Genomic DNA, 18,342 nt, shown 5'->3' with positions numbered 1-18,342 from the left:
ATATACCAGATTTATCCAGTTGAGGACATTTGTTTCCAGTTTGAACTTATTATAAATAAAGCTGCTATGAGTAGTTGCCTGTAGATTTTTGTGAGGACATGTGTTTCTCTTGGGTGAATAACTAGGAGTGAAATTGCTGGGCCATACTGTTAAATTTATGTTTATAAGAGACAGCCAGAATTTTTCCAGAGTGACTATACCATTTTACATTCCCGTTAGCAGTATATGAGAGTATCAGTTGCTCCATATCCTGGCCAACACTTGGTATTGTCAGTCTTTTTAGTGATATATCATTGTGTTATTAATTTGCATTTTTCTGATGACTAATGACATTGATCACATTTTCATGTGATTACTAGTCATTCATATATCTGCATATATAGTTGCTTTTCAGTCTGGCTCCCTGGCTCCCTGTGCCTGAAAATGTTGGTGGTCAGCCAGGACCGAGTAGAATTTATACTCAGGCTTAAGTGTTCATCCTCTCTGTGGTTCTCATGGTTCTCTTGCTTCTTGAGTTTTGCCTCTAAATTTCCAGTTGTTTTGCCAGCCCTAATGTTTGTCTTCTGATACCTCAAGCTAGTAAGACTTTAGCTGTGTGCCATTCTACTATATACACATTGGGGAATGCACTGAAACAAAAAAAAAACAGCAGACTCATCAGTCTTACCTAGTGCATTTATGTCTTTTAAGGATGGACATCTCACCAGTTTCTGCTTTTTCACTGGGTCCCTTGGTCTCCCTTAAACGTGCATAGCTAGCATATGTATGTATGCATAGTTAGCATATATAGTAACACATAGGAATTGGTGTAGAGCTTTGGCTCAGATTTTGGGTGACACCTTTTCTGCAGCTCTTTCTCTTCTAGGACTTACCTTCTAAGTTTCCAGCTGCTGTACTGGCCTGAATTCTATCTTCCATTATACTATAGCCAGTGAGATTAGAGTTTTCTGCTGCTGGAGCTGCCATGTTTGGGGCAAAAAAGCTACTAACTCATAACTCTTAACCTTTGTAGTTGCTTTTCATGGATAAATGTTTCTCTTTTTTCTGCTTGCTTTTGGTCACTTTTCAGTGCCTTCAAATAGTCATATTTTTGTATATTGTGTACATTTTGTAATATGCAAGAAGATTTGCATGATAAATGCACTCTGTATTACTCCATGTGTTTGTTTTTATGAGTACTTTTAGAGATTTATATGAAAACATTTGCAGATGAAAAGATTTGAAATTTGGAATTTGCTTCAAAATCTAGGGGGTTGGATGGAGGGAAAATTGGCAGTGTGATTGGCTATAAGTTGATAATTTTTAAAGCTGAATGATGATTACCTAGTGGTTCATTATATTATTCTCTTCATTTTTTACTGTGTTTTAAGTTCTCTATGATAAAGATTTTAAAATTAGGTACTCTATGCATTCTAATAAAAATTTGAATATATACTAATAAATCAGTATTGAGAGAAATTAAGCAAGATCTAAATAAATGGCAGGACATAACCATGTTCATGGTTTGAGAGACTCAGTACTGTAAATATGTCACATAATAGAATATCTTCATGACCTTGGAATAGGGAAAGATTTCTTAAATTGAGTCCACACAGAAAAACACTGACATGCTTTTAGGGAAGGAGGTTGTTGTATTTGAACATATTTATCTAATCAAATGATACCATAAAGAGAGTGAAAAGCCAGACCCCAGATTGGGAGTAGTTATCTGTAATACTTAAAACCTACAGAGGGCTCATATTCACAGAATATAAAGAATTCCTACTAATCAGTTAGAAAAGGATTAGCAGTGCAGTAGAAAACAATCAAGAGACTTAACTAGCACTTTATGAAAGAAGATAGCCAAGTGGCCAATAAAATTGTCATCTGACAGTACTAAGTGTTTAGGAGAATGTAGAGCAATGTAAACTCTTATAAATTAGTCAGTGTAACCATAAATTGACACAAGCACCTTGGAAGATAACTTTAGTTGATAAATCAATGTCCTATGACCTAGCAATCTTACAACTTAACGTAGCCAACAACGTGTATATTAAGAGACATATGTGAGAATCAACAGTAGACTGGTTAATGGTACGTTCCTACAATAAATGTTATATAGCATTCAAACTCAGTGAATTAGAACTACATGAATCAGTGTGGTTGAATCCCACAAACATAATGTCGAGTAAAATAAACCGTGACATAAAAAATGCTTGCAGTAGTCTGATTATTATATAGAGTTTTCTGTTTCCTCTCTAAACTAACATACCATGTTTATGGAATGCATGTTTGTATGCAAATGATAAAGTAATCATTACTGTAAAAGTCAAGATAGCACCTGCTGCCAGTGTTTTATTTCTTAGTCTAGATGGTGATTTCATGAGTCTTCACTTTGTAATCATTTAACTTAATTTTTGTTTTGTGTACTTTTTGTTATGTGTTCCATGTTTTAACAAAAATAGAGGGCCATGGCTAAAAGAAAGAGGAGGAAAATAAACACTTGGTAGTAAATTTCCAGAAGATCTAATTTCAAGTCTGGCAGCAGTTAGCTGTGTAACAGGGTCAAGTCACCTCATCTTTTTTTACTTTTACTCATACTTCTTTTTTTTTTTTTATTGGAATATAATTGCTTTACACTCTTGTACCAGTTTTTGAGGTACACCAATGTCAGTCAGCTGTATTTACTCATACTTCTAAAAGAAAGGAGTTGTAGGGCTTCCTAGGTGGCACAGTGGTTGAGAATCCGCCTGCCAATGCAGGGGACATGGGTTCGGTCCCTGCTCCAGGAAGATCCCCCGTGCCGCGGAGCAACTAGACCCGAGCGCCACAACTATTCAGCCTGCGCTTTAGAGCCCATGAGCCACAACTATTGAGCCCATGTGCTGCAACTACTGAAGCCCATGCGCCTAGAGCCTGAGCTCCGCAACAAGAAAAGCCATGGCAATGAGGAGCCCGCGCACCACAACGAAGAGTAGCCCCCACTCACCACAGCTAAAAAGAAAGCCTGGCCACAGCAAAAAAGACCCAACACAGCCAATAAAATAATAAATAAATAAATAAATTTATTAAAAAAAATAAAGCGTTTAAAAGAAAGGAGTTGTACTAGGTGATTGCCAGTGCCTTTTTACAAAATTAAATCAGCTTTATTGAGGTCTAATTTACAAACACCAATGTACTTAAGTAGCAGCATTTTATGGTGAATTTTCCAAAACTATCAGTAAGACAAGAAAGTATTATATTTTTAGAGCAGAAATAATACCACTTTTTATAGCCCTTTGTAGTTTGACATATTTTCACATTTCTGAGGAGTATTTGCATATCTAGTAGGTCTATTCATTACAGATAAGTTTTGTCAATTCTTCTACCATAGAAGATCTCTTAGACTCTCTGCTCAGAAGAATTTGGAACAGAAAGAAAAGCATCATGTAAAAATGAAAGCCAAGAGATGTGCTACTCCTGTAATCATCAATGAAATTCCACCCTCCAAAAAAATGAAAGTGTAAGTAGCCACAGCTTCTGTTTGTTGGCATAGATTTTACCCTGTTTGCTCCTATGGTAATAGCAAGCAGAATACATGGTGCTTGTTCTTATTTTTATCAGTTAGGAATGTATTTTACTGAAGGTAATAGCCTATTTAACTAGAGAGGTTTAAAGAATAATGATTTATTTGCTTCACAGAAGTCTGAAAGTAGTTTGTTGCTAGCTTTGGTTCAATGACATCTCTGTGAGTCTTAATTTTTTTTTTTCCATACTTGTTGCTCAAGATGGCTGCTCTGTGTTTCTTAGCTTCTTCTTTGTGCTTGTTGCCTCATTATCTCAAGATAGCTGCTGTATCTCTAGGTATCATATCCATGTTTGAGAGAAGAAGAAGAAGGGTCTGGCAAAGAAAAAGGGGCAGGACGCATATCAGGAAAGTGAAATATGTTCTAGAAACGCTTATGTTATACTTTAGTTGACCAAACTAAGTTAGATCCCCTCTAGTTGCAGTAGAGACTATTGAAGCAAGTACAATACTTTGCCTTCATATATTGCTGCCCGAAGCAAAATTGGGGTTCTATTAATAAGAAAGAAAGTGGAATAAATATTGGGAAGGCAACTAGCTGTGTGGCATTTGTTCATTTGATGTTGAGCAGTTGGAATCCCTTCCCACCCTCCTGAACCATCATCAGACAACTCTTACCCTGACTGGTACTGGCGTTCTTAAAGTTTACCTGTTGTAGCCGTTGGTATATATGATCTGATGATACTATTGGAAGAATCTTGCTGTTGAAACATGGTTGTTGTCCTAAAGAATGAGAAAATTTAAGCCATATATGGTAGATCTGGGGAGGAGGGTAGAGTAGAATATGCTATAGGGAATTGAGAGGATATTTTTTGTCCTTTTCAACTCAAGTTCTCACAATAAAAAGAAGACAGAGGAAGAGGAAGAAGGCAGTGATCATCAAGATATTTCTGAAAAGAATGAGTCTTCCCCAGAGAAAGCCAAGGGCAGACATACTGTATCTCGTATCCCACCTGTAAGGTATGATTCTTTCCTGAATCTCAACTTTAGAATCAGTAGAGTAAAATTACAAATGGGTACATCTACAGTCTGTTTAATGCATAAGGAGCTTGGGAAACTCCAAAAGCTATAATCATGGTAAAGTAAATTGTTTTATGTCCTTGTGGGTACACATTGAACAAAATTAACTATTAAAACAAAAGTAAAAGAAACATAAAAGGAAAAAGTTAGTAAAGGTTCTTACTTCCTAAATTGAACAGTTTTTATTTTGCCAAGCTCCCTTCTGGACTTTACTCACATGAAATACATATTTTTACAATCAATGTGTAAGCAATCTTTGGGTTCTGCTTTACTCACTCACTATGAGACTGTTTTATTTTCTGTACTGCTACAAAATCTTCCCATTTACCCTTTTTTTGATAGATTGTTAACGTTCTATCAGATTATATTTAACTATTTCCTATTGAAAATGCTGTTTCAGATTTTTTCACTATTGTAAGGAATCAGTGAACATCTTTATAGGTACGTCCTTTTCTTTGAGTAGTCTCCTTGGGATAAGAAAAGAGAAATTCCTTGATCTAAGAGTATGGTCAGTTTTGTGGCTATTGATATTTATTGCCAGTTTTATTTCTGAAATGAATATATGAATTTACAGTGCCGTCAACTTTGAATGAATATTTTTATTTCCTTGTAGTCTCATCTGCGTAAATTTCTTTTACTTTAAAAATTGTCTCAAATTTAATTGATATGTTGATGGCATCAAATTATTTTAATTTTTATTTGTTTGATTGCTGACAAGATTGTATAACTGTTATTGTAAACATCTTTTCCAAAGTTCCTCTTGGGTGAATCATCTGTTTCCTTTTCTATTTATCTATAAGTGGTCTTAGTGATGTTCTCATTACTAAGAATGGCTACTTTATTATTATTATTTTTTAAGAATGGCTGCTTTAAATTGAACTTTTGCCATGTGTCCAGTATTTCAGAAACATTATCTGATTTAATGGTCACAAGTATTCTGTGAGAACAAGTATTCATATTACCCATTTTACATTGGAGAAAACGGAGGCTCAGGGAGGTTAAATAGTTTTCTCAAGATCACATAGGCAGAAAATGAAACAGCAGGGTTGGGATTTGAACTCTGGTTGGCTTTACTCCTAAGTCTATTACAGTATATATTTTAGGTATATTAACCTTTTGCTATGTTTGTTGAAAATATTATTACTGGTATTTTAGTTTTAGTTTCTCTTGTGGCATAAAAGTTAATCATTATATAGTCAAATTTGTGGGTATTTTGTAATATCTTCTATAGTCTGTTTTAGCTGTTTTTTCTGAAGCTTTCAGTATTTTAGAATAAATTTTGCATCTTTTTTTCATAGTGTTATCTAAGTTAATATCAATTTATTAGATAAGAGTTTTTGGTTTTGATGGTTATTTTATCACAGGTTAAAGATCTGATCTATATAATGCCTTTAGATTTTTTTAACCATTGGGTCTCTTTCTCCTCTCCTCTGTCATCTCCTTTACTGATTTGCCCTTTAGGCAGAAGATTCTAAAAACTACTGAGGAGCAAGAGTTGGAGAAGAGAATGAAAATGCAGCAAGAGGTGGTAGAGATGCGGAAAAAGAATGAAGAATTCAAGAAATTTGCCCTTGCAGGAGCAGGTCAGCTTAGTTCTGATTGAGTCTGATTTATGAGGGGGTACTTCTCATAATCTTGGTAGGGTTTTTAAAGTCTCTAAAGCAAAAAAGTCTTTCTTGGTCAGTAGTCAGCATGAAAAGATGTGTTTATTTAGAAGACATATCCCAGTGATCATTCCCTAGAACATTTTACATGTATCAGTCCTTTCTTAGAGCATGCTGTTCCTCTCCATCTCTATGGAAGTCACACCCATCTTTTGAGGCCTTTTTTTGTGAGTCCTTACCTCATTTCTCCAAGTAGAATTAATTCCTCCCTCTTCTTTCCTCCAAATTCTTTTTCTTTGTATTAGAAAGAAACACAAATACAATACAAAAAGAAATACAAATATAATGCTTTGTATTAGAGCAGTTGGACAGGCCAGTTTTTTGTTAAAAATTGTTTTCCCACTTTATCCTAGTCAGAGGAAAAGAAAACTGAGTGAATCCAGTGGTAGCTGTGGAGGAAAGTATAAATGAGGGAGCTGAAGGGATCAGAGTTCTGCTTTGCTCTGGCATAATTATTATTGGTGGAGTCAAAGCTGTAAAGCTCTGCTTTACTGTGTTGGAAAGCATCTCTGGAGTTTATAGGATCTCTTAGAGATACTTAGTTAAGTGTGCTTTTAAAGTCCATTCATAGCTTTTCTTATCAAAAGTATACCAGTTACTTACTCTCTGTCTCCAGAGCTATGACCATACCTGGGAGATGGGATTCTTCTCCCCTGTGCCACCTTATTATAGTTTGTATCTGACCAAAAGGCCTCAAACCCAATAGTACTACATGAATAAGGCACATATATTGGTGTCCCTCAGGACTGTTTCAAGTGTTGGGTTATATGTAGAGAGTAAACAAAGTTAGATCCATGGTAATAGAAATACGAAAAGGATTGGCTAAATGGGGACTTATTTTATGTTCTCTGTTATTAATGTTTGTTACCTGTGTGCCTTACCCTGCTCCTCACTCAGGGCTCCCTGTGAAGAAATCAGTGAGCCAGGTAACCAAATCAGTTGACTTCCACTTCCGCACAGATGAGCGAATCAAACAACAGCCTAAGAACCAGGAGGAGTATAAGGAAGTGAATTTTACATCTGAACTGCGAAAGCATCCTCCATCTCCTGTAAGTTAATAGACTAAATTAATATTCTTGTTACTAATTCAGTGAGGATTCTGGTGTAGTATTTGTGGTCACTGCTTAAAATAATATAATTGAGAGAAGCATGTGTTTTTGAGTTAAGATATATCTAAATCCTTACTTTGCCCCTGTTAGCTATGTAATCTTGGATAAATCACTATGTCTCTGGGAAGCATCTTATCAAGTTGCTGTGAAAACTGAATTGAGAATGTACACAAAACACATAGAATTATGTGTGACAGATTGTAGGTACAGGCTAGTTACAGCTTGTGCTGTAATTTTTGCACAAAATTTTTGCAGAAATCTTGTGTCTGCAAAGTTGTGTGCAAAATATAGCAGGGTTGATGGGGAAAACGGGGTTGGGGCAGACCACTCAAATCCTATGCAGTTTTGTTACCAGAGCACTAGCAAAAACAGTAATGATCCTAAATAAAAATTCTAGCACTCAGAATTTTTCCTTGCATTTGTGGTCACCATCATCACTTGTTGAAGTCAGTCCTTTGCAGTCTTCAATCCTGGGGTTGTGCTTCTTCCTTTGGGATGTAGGTCCTTGAAGAGTTTTTTTTCTAATAAAAGACCAATTTTATCAAGATTAATGACCCAAGGAGTAGGCTTCTTCATCAGTCAGTTTTTGGTAGGATGTGTGGAGAGAATTTGATTCAGGCAGCTACCTGACCTGATCTAGATCCAGAAGCCCAATTAAAGTTTTTTAAATGGGATACTTTGCAGCTTTTTTTCCTTCTAAGAAAACTTGTTTTTGATTGCTTCAAAACATAAACATGCTTGGGAAAAAATCACCTTATGTACTCTTACAGAATAGACAATTTGTTAAGTGCTAGATGCTTTCTCCCCCTTTTTATTTTATTTTATTTTTTATTTTTTTATTTTTTCGGCCACACCACGTGGCTTGGGGGATCTTGGTTCCTTGACCAGGGATTGACCTTGTGCCCCCTATAGTGGAAGTGCAGAGTCCTAACCACTGGACTACTAGGGAATTCCCCTCTCCCCCCTTTTAAAAGATGGGAATAGACTGCTTATAACCCTTGCTCAAGGACTGACAACTTAAGAAGGAGAATAATCTTGGCTTTACACGGGCTCTTTTTCTTTTGATCTTCTATGCTGAGTTTGTGGTTTGTGGTAGATCTGAGCTCTTCCATAACACTTCATTTGAGGAACAACTTCTTTCTTTTCAGGCCCGAGTGACTAAGGGATGCACCATTGTTATGCCTTTCAACCTGTCTCAGGGAAAGAAAAGAACATTTGATGAGACGGCTTCTACTTATGTACCCCTTGCACAGCAGGTTGAAGCCTTTCACAAACGAACCCCTAACAGATATCACTTGAGGAGCAAGAAGGATGATATTAGTAAGTTTCTTTCCAGTATCATACCTGGCTGGAGCCTCCCCTAGAATTCCCTTTCTTTACATCTTAGGCACAAATTTGCCTTTAGTTGAAATCCTCACTTTCTAACTAAAGCATGGTGTGTGCCTGTATGCAGACAACAAATGTATCCATAGTTGAGCATTTCTCAAACGACCCAGCTGTCTATCCACTTATACCCATCAACCAGCTTGATCCTCCTGGTCAATAATTGGCTAAAGGGAATTAAGGTAACCTGAGATGTCATTACGCATCAAGGCTATCTTGTTTGCCATGTGTCAAAATGTACACTTACTCACCTACGGAAGATGAAAGCATTCCATTCACTTAAGGTTTTGTGCTACTTGTTCAGCGATTCAATAAATGTTTTACCGCTACAAAGCAGACACTCCGCAGACACTCGGTTGTGGTGTAGGGAGTTACAGAAGTGAGCAAAATGGACTTGGTGCTACTTAGCATCGTTTCTAATTCAGTGAGAAAGATAAGCAAATAGATCATTACAACTATGAATGTGGAGGGAGATGTAAGAATCAAGGGAGGTGTGAGATACGGAAGGCACGTCTGTATGCTGAGAAGTCCTTAGCAGGGAAAGAAGTTGAAGATAGAGGAGAGAAAAGAGATAACTAATGAATAAGTCCCTGTGTAGGCAGGTAGGAGAGGAATATTTAGCACAAGTGGAGTGATTGTTCTTCGAAAGGAGGGTGAAGAGGGCAATGGGTGCAAATGCTGGTGAGTTTGATATATATTTCTGTTTTTGTGCCATTACCATGAAGAGGCTGTCTTTTCTCCATTGTATATTTTTGTGCTGGTGAGTTTGTAGATTTGATGGTGAACAGATAAGAGGAATCTAATCTAATGGCATCTATCTTTATGAAAATAATTCCTACAAAAAGAAGGTAAAGAAGTTTTAGGAATGAAGGTGTGGTACACAATAGTTATCAAGAGTGTAGGGTAGTATGCTGGATAAAGCAGGATCTGGTTGTTGACTTTGAATGTTTCTAAATTTTTTCTGCCTTTACATAAGCAGTGTTTAGTGCTATGTTAGGTAGCCAGATGAATTCCTTTAGGACAGCATTTCCTAATATTGTTATTATGTTCTAGTAGCCATTTGTCAAATTTTACATTATGAAAATAATGAAATGTCTTTCTTTATTCTAATGGTAATGTAAATATTAACCATGACTTTCCAAATAATATATGACTCTTAGAGTCTGATATACTCTGCTCTTAGAACCTCAGTCCTGGCAAATAGAAAAATTATTTTCTACAATTTTTATTTAAAACTTTGTACTGTTATAGCTCAATAATAGTTATATGTATACCTGAAGCCTGGCTTATTTCTAAAATAAGTAGATTTGGTTTCCATCTCCCACTGTTAGGTAATAAGGTCTAAATTAGAGGATTCATTCTATATAATTATGAAAGTTGACAAGGTTGCTCCTGGCCAGATAAATCAATATTTTCTATGAGTGGTGGTGATGATCTTAATATCAGTGCTTTGACATGGTTTTTTCTTACTTTTTCCATTTGACTTTCTGTGAGAGGTGGACTTGATGTTTTGATGTAGACACTTTTAGGGAAATCATAATATTGGAAATTATTACTTGGTCTTTATTTTTTGATTTTTTTAATACATTTATTTATTTATTTATTTATTGGCTACGTTGGGTCTTCATTGCTGCACGCTGGCTTTTCTCTAGTTGTGATGAGCAGGGGCTACTCTTTGTTTTGGTGCATGGGCTTCTCATTGCCGTGGCTTCTCTTATTGCGGAGCTTGGGCTCTAGGTGTGCAGGCTTCAATAGTTGTGGCATGTGGGCTCAGTATTTGTGGCACACGGGCTTAGTTGCTCTGCAGCATGTGGGATCTTCCCGGGCCAGGGATCAAACCTGTGTCCCCTGCATTGGCAGGTGGATTCTTAACCACTGCGCCACCAGGGAAGTCCTTATTACTTGGTCTTTAGAAAGGCCTTAGTTTAAAGCTGGAATAAGCAAAAATCGTATTTGTCAATAACAAGCAAAATAGTTGGCACTGTCAATAGAAAGTCACTACAGGCCTGTGCAGTGATAAGGAATCCATGAGACAAAAATGGGTTTTAGATTCAGAAGATGATAGCAGAGTTTACCCAAGGGCTAGTTTCATCATTACCCCTCAATAAAGAGTAATAGGGGAGAAGGGACTGAATGTTTATCAGATTGATTGATGTGAGCTGAGCTGAGTGTGGAGGGCCAACTACTCTGTGGTTTGGCATCTCTGGGCTGCTTAGCTGAGTCAGCACCTACAGGTAAACAGGGTCTTAGAGAGCTAGGTGAAAATGTCTGTGCTTTTGGTTTACAGCTCTGTTACCCTCCAAATCTGTGGCGAAGATATGCAGAGACCCACAGACTCCTGTGCTGCAAACCAAACAGCGTACAAGAACTGTGACCTGCAAAAGTGCAGCGGAACAGGAGGCCGAGGAGCTCGAGAAACTGCAGCAGTAAGTTTCACTCTGGCAGTGTTTGAGGAAGGGTTCTGAGAACCTGCCTACTTTCTTTTCCGTTCTGTAAGAGGGACAGTTAACTATTTTTCTTGCCCTGGGAATTATGGCATTTGAGCTACAGCCTCTGCCTTGTTTCTGTGATGGAAGGATTGAAAGTGGGAACATGGAGCTGTCCTGGAGTGTAAACTGGTAAAAAACTAATACGGAGGTTGGGGTAGGAGAACTTACTTACGATTCCAATAAGGAGTATCCTCTCCGGTTAGTTTAGATAGATCTCACACTTTTATAACAGGGACTGTTACAGCTATTGTTAGTGGAGGGTACTGGAACTTAATGTGATTAGCATTGGAGTTTGTCTCCTATATCCTTCTTTCTTCCTTCTTGTACTTCTTTTTCTTTCTTTTTAAAATCTATCTACCTATTGATCTATCTATCTATCTATCGATCTATCTCTATTTGGCTCTGCTGGGTCTTAGTTGTGGCACGTGAGATCTAGTTCCCTGACTAGAGATTGAGTTGCCTGCATTGGGAACTCGGAGTCTTAACCACTGGACCACCAGGAAAGTCCACTTCTTGTATGTCTTTTGAGAAGTGGGGGGTTTCCTCTTGCAGAGAAACCCCAGTCTTTAAAGTGGTGGGAATGTTAGACTGTCTCATTTATTCTTTGCTCTAGAGGTAGAGATACTGGCTATGGAGAGAGTTGAAATTTTGGTGTGCTTAATGGGTAATCTTAATGATTATTATTTTTCTGGTTTTGGCCTACTTTGTTGTTTCTGTAGTTTTCATTTTATTAAAAAAAATTTTTTTTGGTTGTAACTTAAACTCTTACCTTACAGATACAAATTCAAAGCACAGGAACTTGATCCCAGAATTCTTGAAGGTGGGCCCATCTTACCTAAGAAACCACCTGTGAAGCCACCTACTCAGCCTATTGGCTTTGATTTGGAAATTGAGAAAAGGATCCAGGAGCGAGAGTCAAAGAAGAAATCGGAGGATGAACACTTTGAATTTCATTCCAGGCCCTGCCCTACTAAGATCTTGGAAGATGTTGTGGTAAGAGTGGGGAGGCTCTGTGAGCTGGCAGAAGTGTCCTGCTCACGACCACGTATCTACCCACTCACAAACATCTGAGTAGATGCTGTGATCAGGGCATCATATTAGGAGCTGTGGGTGACAAAGAGACATGTCAGAGGTGGATTTTGCTCAAAGTCCAGTAAGGGAGACAGTATAGGTATAAATAATATGAAGTATGACAGAAGTGCGCTGAGAGGTGACAGTTAAAAGTGCTATGAGAATTCAAAGGAGATGATGATTTGTTCTAGATAGAAGGTTCAGGGAATGCTTTGTGGGGGAGGAAGCATTTGATTTGAGCCTTGACAATGTAGAGTAGTTGTCTTCCTCCTCATCCTCTTCCTGTTGTTACTGTCATAATAGCTGACATTTTCACTATGTGCCAGGCACTGCTCCAAGCCCTTTTTGTATATTAACCCATTCATTTTGACCACAACCCCTCAGGTGGTCTGTTCTGATTATCACCAGTTTCAGATGAGGCACATGAGGCACAGAGAGGTTAAGTAGCATTCGTAGGGCACTCAGCTGGTAAGTCTTGGAACAAGGATAAGAATTCAGGCTTATCCTCTGGCTCTAGAGTTTGTGACCTTAACACATCATTATATTGCCTCTCCACTCTATGGTAGAATTTGGACTTGTAGAAATGCAAATGAAATGGACTGGCTGGGCATTCCAGGCAGTGGGAGTAACAAAAAAAAAAGTCCAAAGGTGGAAAGCATGGGGCAGCTACTGGGAACTGTAAATGGGTCAGTGAAGCTGGAGAAAAGTATATCAAGAGGAGCACCTGGAGCCTAGATTACAGAAGTGGGTTGTAGTTTGATGGTGGGCTCACAGTCATGATTTTAGGGAAAATATACAATCAAGAAGAGATGCTACAGTCAGAGAATAAGTAATGAAGTTCAGCACCTGCATAAATACAAAGATGATTTTCAGGTATATTTCCGGGCAGATGGGGAAACATTCTCCTCCCCCAGTTTGGATTGCCTTATGTACAGGTACTAAGAACTCTGTTTTCATGTCCCCTTTCTTTTTGCTTATCCTTTAGATTCACCATAGTTTTAAGTGAAACTGTGGCCCTCCTTATCCATGGATTATGTATTTGCAGGTTTAACTAACCATGGATTGAAAATATTCAGAAAAAGAGCTCCAGAAAGTTCCAAAAAGCAAAACTTGAATTTGCTGCTCTTAGGCAACTGTTTACCTAGCATAGCACTTACATTGTATTAGGTATTATAAGTGATCTAGAGGTAACTTAAAGTATACAGGAAGATGTTCATGGGTTATATATAAATACTACACTAATTTACGTAAAGGACTTGGGCATCTTCGAATTTTGGTATCTTTGGGGGTCCAGGATACTGAAGGACAACTGTATTACATTTGACTGGATACTTAGTTTTGTTTATTTTCTTAGCACTAAATCAGAAGCAATCTGAAGCAATATTTCCCAGACTTTAAAAAAGCATGATAATGTTTAGAAATGATTCTTCTTCTCTTCCCTCCCCAGTATCTTCTTTCAATTTGACAGCTTTCTGCATATGAGACCTCTTTTCTATTCACAATGCTTTTCTTTTTTCTTTTCTCTTTTTCCTTTCTTTTTTGCTGTGATGCACATGTATGATAGGCCAGATTCTGTTATACAAACTTTTAAGAAACCTCTTCCCACTCAAGTGATTAGTCTCCAGGAGCTGTGCCTTCTTTGTTATTACCTGCTGAGGAAATTGTTCTGAGTGCAACAAGGGAACTGTATGCAGACCTCAGAATCCTAGACCCAGAAGGGCTCAATGTTTTCATTTTATGCACCAGAAACCCAGGGCCCAGAGAAGAGAAATGACTTCTACAAGCCTTCTGTAACATGCATTTGGCCCCTTACTTTTTATTTTTATTTTTTTATTTTTTGGGGGGTACACCAGGTTCAATCTGGCCCCTTACTTTTAATAACGTCTTTTTCTCCAAGCTCCTGGCTTTTCCCCTTGCTACAAGTTTTTTGTTTTTTATTTAATTTACTTACCACCCTCTCAATTTTTACTATATTTTTTGTATCTCATATGCCAATATCAACTTTGACTTTATGTATTCTTTTTCTTTTTTTTTCTTTTTTTCTTTTTTACAATAAACTGCATATATTTAGAGTGTACAATTTGGTATCCCAATCTCCCAGTTCATTCCCCCCCAACCCTCCCCGCTTTCCCCACTTGGTGTCCATATGTTTGTTCTCTACATCTGTGTCTCTATTTCTGCCTTGCAAACTGGTTGATCTGTACCATTTTTCGATAGTCCACATATATGTGTTAATATACGATGTTTGTTTTCCTCTTTCTGACTCACTTCACTCTGTATGACAGTCTCTAGGTCCATCCATGTCCATACAAATGTCCAAGTTTCATTGCTTTTTACAGCTGAGTAATATTCCATTGTATATATGTACCACATCTTTTTTATCCATTCATCTGTTGATGGACATTTCGCTTGCTTCCATGTCCTGGCTATTGTAAACAGTGCTGCAATGAACATTGGAGTGCATGTGTCTTTTTGAATTATGGTGTTCTCTGGGTATATGCCCAGCAGTGGGATTGCTGAGTCCTATGGTAACTCTATTTTTAGTTTTGCAAGGAACCTCCATACTGTTCTCCATAGTGGCTGTATCAATATACATTCCCACCAGCAGTGCAAGAGCATTCCCTTTTCTCCACACCCTCTCCAGCATTTACTGTTTGTAGATTTTTCTGATGAGGCCCATTCTAACCTGTGTGAGATGATACCTCATAGTTTCGATTTGCATTTCTCTAATAATTAGTGATGTTGAGCAGCTTCTCATGTGCCTCTTGGCTATCCATGTGTCTTCTTTGGAGAAATGTCTGTTTAGGTCTTCTGCCCATTTTTTGATTGGGTTGTTTGTTTTTTTGATATTGAGCTGGATGAACTGTTTATATATTTTGGAGATTAATCCTTTGTCTGTTGATTCCTTTGCAGATATTTTCTCCCATTCTGAGGGTTGTCTTTTCGTCTTGCTTATACTTTCCCTTGCTGTGCAGAAGCTTTGAAGTTTCATTAGGTCCCACTTATTTTTGTTTTTATTTCCATTAGTCTAGGGGATGGATCAAAAAAAATCTTGCTGTGACTTACATTGAAAAGTGTTTCCTATGTTTTCCTCTAGGAGTTTTATAGTGTCTGGCCTTACATTTAGGTCTTTTATCCATTTGGAGTTTATTTTTGTGTATGGTGTTAAAGAGTGTTCTAATTTCATTCTTTTACATGTAGCTGACCAATTTTCCCAGCACCACTTATTGAAGAGGCTGCCTTTTCTCCTTTGTATATCCTTGCCTCCTTTGTCATGGATTAGTTGACCGTAGTTTATCTCTGGGCTTTCTGTCCTGTTCCATTGATCTATATTTCTGTTTTTGTGCCAGTACCATACTGTGTTGATCACTGTAGCCTTGTAGTATAGCCTGAAGTCAGGAAGCCTGATTCCACCAACTCCTTCTTTCCTTTTCAAGACTGCTCTGGCTATTCGGGGTCTTTTGCGTTTCCATACAAATCTTAAAATTTCATGTTCTAGTTCTGTGAAACATGCCATTGATAACTTGATCGGGATTGCATTGAATCTGTAAATTGCTTTTGGTAGTACAGTCATTTTCACAATATTGATTCTTCCAATCCAAGAACATGGTATGTCCCTCCATCTGTTTGTGTCATCTTTGATTTCTTTCATTAGTGTCTTATGGTTTTCTGAGTACAGGTCTTTTACCTCCTTGGTTAGGTTTATTCCTAGGTATTTTATTCTTTTTGTTGCAATGGTGAATGGGATTGTTTCCTTAATTTCTCTTTCTGATCTTTCATTGTTAGTGTATAGAAATGCAAGAGATTTCTGTGTGTTAATTTTGTATCCTGCAACTTTACCAAATTCATTGATTAGGTCAGTAGTTTTCTGGTGGCATCTTTAGGATTTTCTATGTATAGTGTCATGTCATCTGCAAACAGTGACAGTTTTACTTCTTCTTTTCCAATTTGTATTCCTTTTATTTCTTTTTCTTCTCTGATTGCTGTGGCAAGGACTTCCAAAACTATGTTGAATAGTAGTGGTGAGAGTGGACATCCTTGTCTTGTCCCTGATCTTAGAGGGAATGCTTGCAGTTTTTCACCATTGAGAATGATGTTTGCTTTGGGTTTGTCATATATGGCCTTTATTATGTTGAGGTAGGTTCCCTGTATGCCCACCTTCTGGAGAGTTTTTATCATAACTGGGTGTTGAATTTTGTCAAAAGCTTTTTCTGCATCTATTGAGATGATCATGTGGTTTTTATCCTTGTTTGTTAATATGGTGTATCACATTGATTGATTTTCATATATTGAAGAATCCTTGCATTCCAGGGGTAAACCCCACTTGATCATGGTATATGATCCTTTTAATGTGTTTAATGTTTTAATGTGGATTCTGTTGGCTACTATTTTGTTGAGGTTTTTTGCATCTAAATTCATCAGTGGTATTGGTCTGTAATTTTCTTTTTTTGTAGTATTTTTGTCTGGTTTTGGTATCAGGATGATGGTGGCCTCATAAAATGAGTTTGGGAGTGTTCCTTCCTCTGCAATGTTTTGGAAGAGTTTGAGAAGGATGGGTGTTAGTTCTCTAAGTGTTTGATAAAATTCACCTTTGAATTTTTAATCACAGTTTCAACTTCATTACTTGTGATTGGTCTGTTCATATTTTCTATGTCTTCCTGATTCAGTCTTGAAAGCTTATATACCTTTCTAAGAATCTGTCCATTTCATCCAAGTTGTCCATTTTGTTGGCATATAGTTGCTTGTAGTAGTCTCTTATGGTGCTTTTTATTTCTGCGGTGTCTGTTTCCTTTCTAATTTTATTGATTTGAGTCCTCTCCCTCTTTTTCTTGATGAGTCTTGCTAGAGGTTTATAAATTTTATTTATCTTCTCAAAGAACCAGCTTTTAGTTTCATTGATTTTTGCTATTGTTTTCTTTGTTTCTATTTCATTTATTTCTGCTCTGATCTTTATGATTTCTCTCCGTCTACTAACTTTGGGTTTTGTTTGCTCTTCTTTCTCTAGTTTCTTTAGGTGTAAGGTTAGATTGTTTATTTGGGATTTTTCTTGTTTCTTGAGATAGGATTGATTTCCATAAACTTCCCTCTTAGAACTGCCTTTGCTGCATCCCATAGGTTTTGGGTGGTTGTGTTTTTGTTGTCATTTGTCTCTAGGTATTTTTTGATTTCCTCAGTGATCTCTTGGTTATTTAGTAGCGTATTGTTTAGCCTCCATGTGTTTTTTTTTTTACAATTTTTTTCCTGTAATTGATTTCTAATGTCATAGCATTGTGGTCAGAAAAGATGCTTGATACGATTTCAGTTTTCTTGAATTTACCAAGGCTTGATTTATGACCCAGAATGTGATCTATCCTGGAGAAGGTTCCATGTGCACTTGAGAAGAATGTGTAATCTGCTGTTTTTGGATGTAATGTCCTATAGAAATCTATTAAATCAAGCTGATTTATTGTGTCATTTAAAGCTTGTGTTTCCTTATTAATTTTCTGTGTGGATGATCTGTTCATTGGTGTAAAGCGGGGTGTTAAAGTCCCCCACTATGATTGTGTTACTGTCAATTTCCTCTTTCATAGTTGTTAGCATTTGCCTTATGTATGGAGGTGCTCCTATATTGGGTGCATATATGTTTATAATTGTTATCTCTTCTTCTTGGATTGATCCCTCGATCTTTATGTAGTGTCCTTTCTTGTCTCTTGTAACATTTTTTATTTTAAAGTCTATTTTATCTGATATGAGTATCGCTACTCCAGCTTTCTTTTGATTTCCATTTGCATGGAATATCTTTTTCCATCCCCTCACTTTCAGTCTGTACATGTCCCTAGGTCTGAAGTGAGTCTCTTGAAGACATCATATATATGGGTCTTGTTTTTGTATCCATTCAGCCAGTCTGTGTCTTTTGGCTGGTGCATTTAGTCCATTTACATTCAAGGTAATTATTGATATGTATGTTCCTATTACCATTTTCTTAATTGTTTTGTTTTTTTTTTTGTAGGTCCTTTTCTTCTCTTATGTTTCCCGCTTAGAGAAGTTCCTTTAGCATTTGTTGTAGGACTGGTTTGGTCGTG

At 37.2% G+C, this 18,342-nt stretch overlaps 1 protein-coding gene and 1 long non-coding RNA gene across 12 annotated transcripts in view; one reads left to right on the top strand and one right to left on the bottom strand.

Moving 5' to 3' along the window:
- Window positions 1-18,342, top strand: part of TPX2 (TPX2 microtubule nucleation factor) — a 60,870-nt gene that overhangs the window by 26,381 nt on the left and 16,147 nt on the right. For 10 of the 11 annotated variants that reach the window (XM_057701453.1, XM_057701458.1, XM_057701448.1 and 7 more), the window contains 7 exons: window positions 3,353-3,481; window positions 4,376-4,504; window positions 6,026-6,147; window positions 7,126-7,277; window positions 8,486-8,657; window positions 11,008-11,146; window positions 11,986-12,202. In XM_057701453.1, the coding sequence (XP_057557436.1) occupies window positions 3,353-3,481; window positions 4,376-4,504; window positions 6,026-6,147; window positions 7,126-7,277; window positions 8,486-8,657; window positions 11,008-11,146; window positions 11,986-12,202 (1,060 nt within the window). The remainder of the gene's footprint in view (window positions 1-3,352; window positions 3,482-4,375; window positions 4,505-6,025; window positions 6,148-7,125; window positions 7,278-8,485; window positions 8,658-11,007; window positions 11,147-11,985; window positions 12,203-18,342) is intronic. The other variant, XM_057701459.1, reaches the window with a different exon arrangement.
- Window positions 3,494-7,182, bottom strand: LOC130832732 (uncharacterized). Its single transcript, XR_009048363.1, has 4 exons — window positions 7,110-7,182; window positions 6,408-6,462; window positions 4,194-4,267; window positions 3,494-3,859 (listed from the first exon to the last, which is right to left on the bottom strand). It is a non-coding gene; the product is annotated as an uncharacterized LOC130832732 (long non-coding RNA).

The sequence above is a fragment of the Hippopotamus amphibius genome, chromosome 12, assembly GCF_030028045.1.
Source record: "Hippopotamus amphibius kiboko isolate mHipAmp2 chromosome 12, mHipAmp2.hap2, whole genome shotgun sequence".
In the NCBI taxonomy this organism is placed as follows: Eukaryota; Metazoa; Chordata; class Mammalia; order Artiodactyla; family Hippopotamidae; genus Hippopotamus; species Hippopotamus amphibius.
Note: the sequence above shows the minus strand (reverse complement) of the source record. Positions and strands in the feature narration are given on the sequence as shown.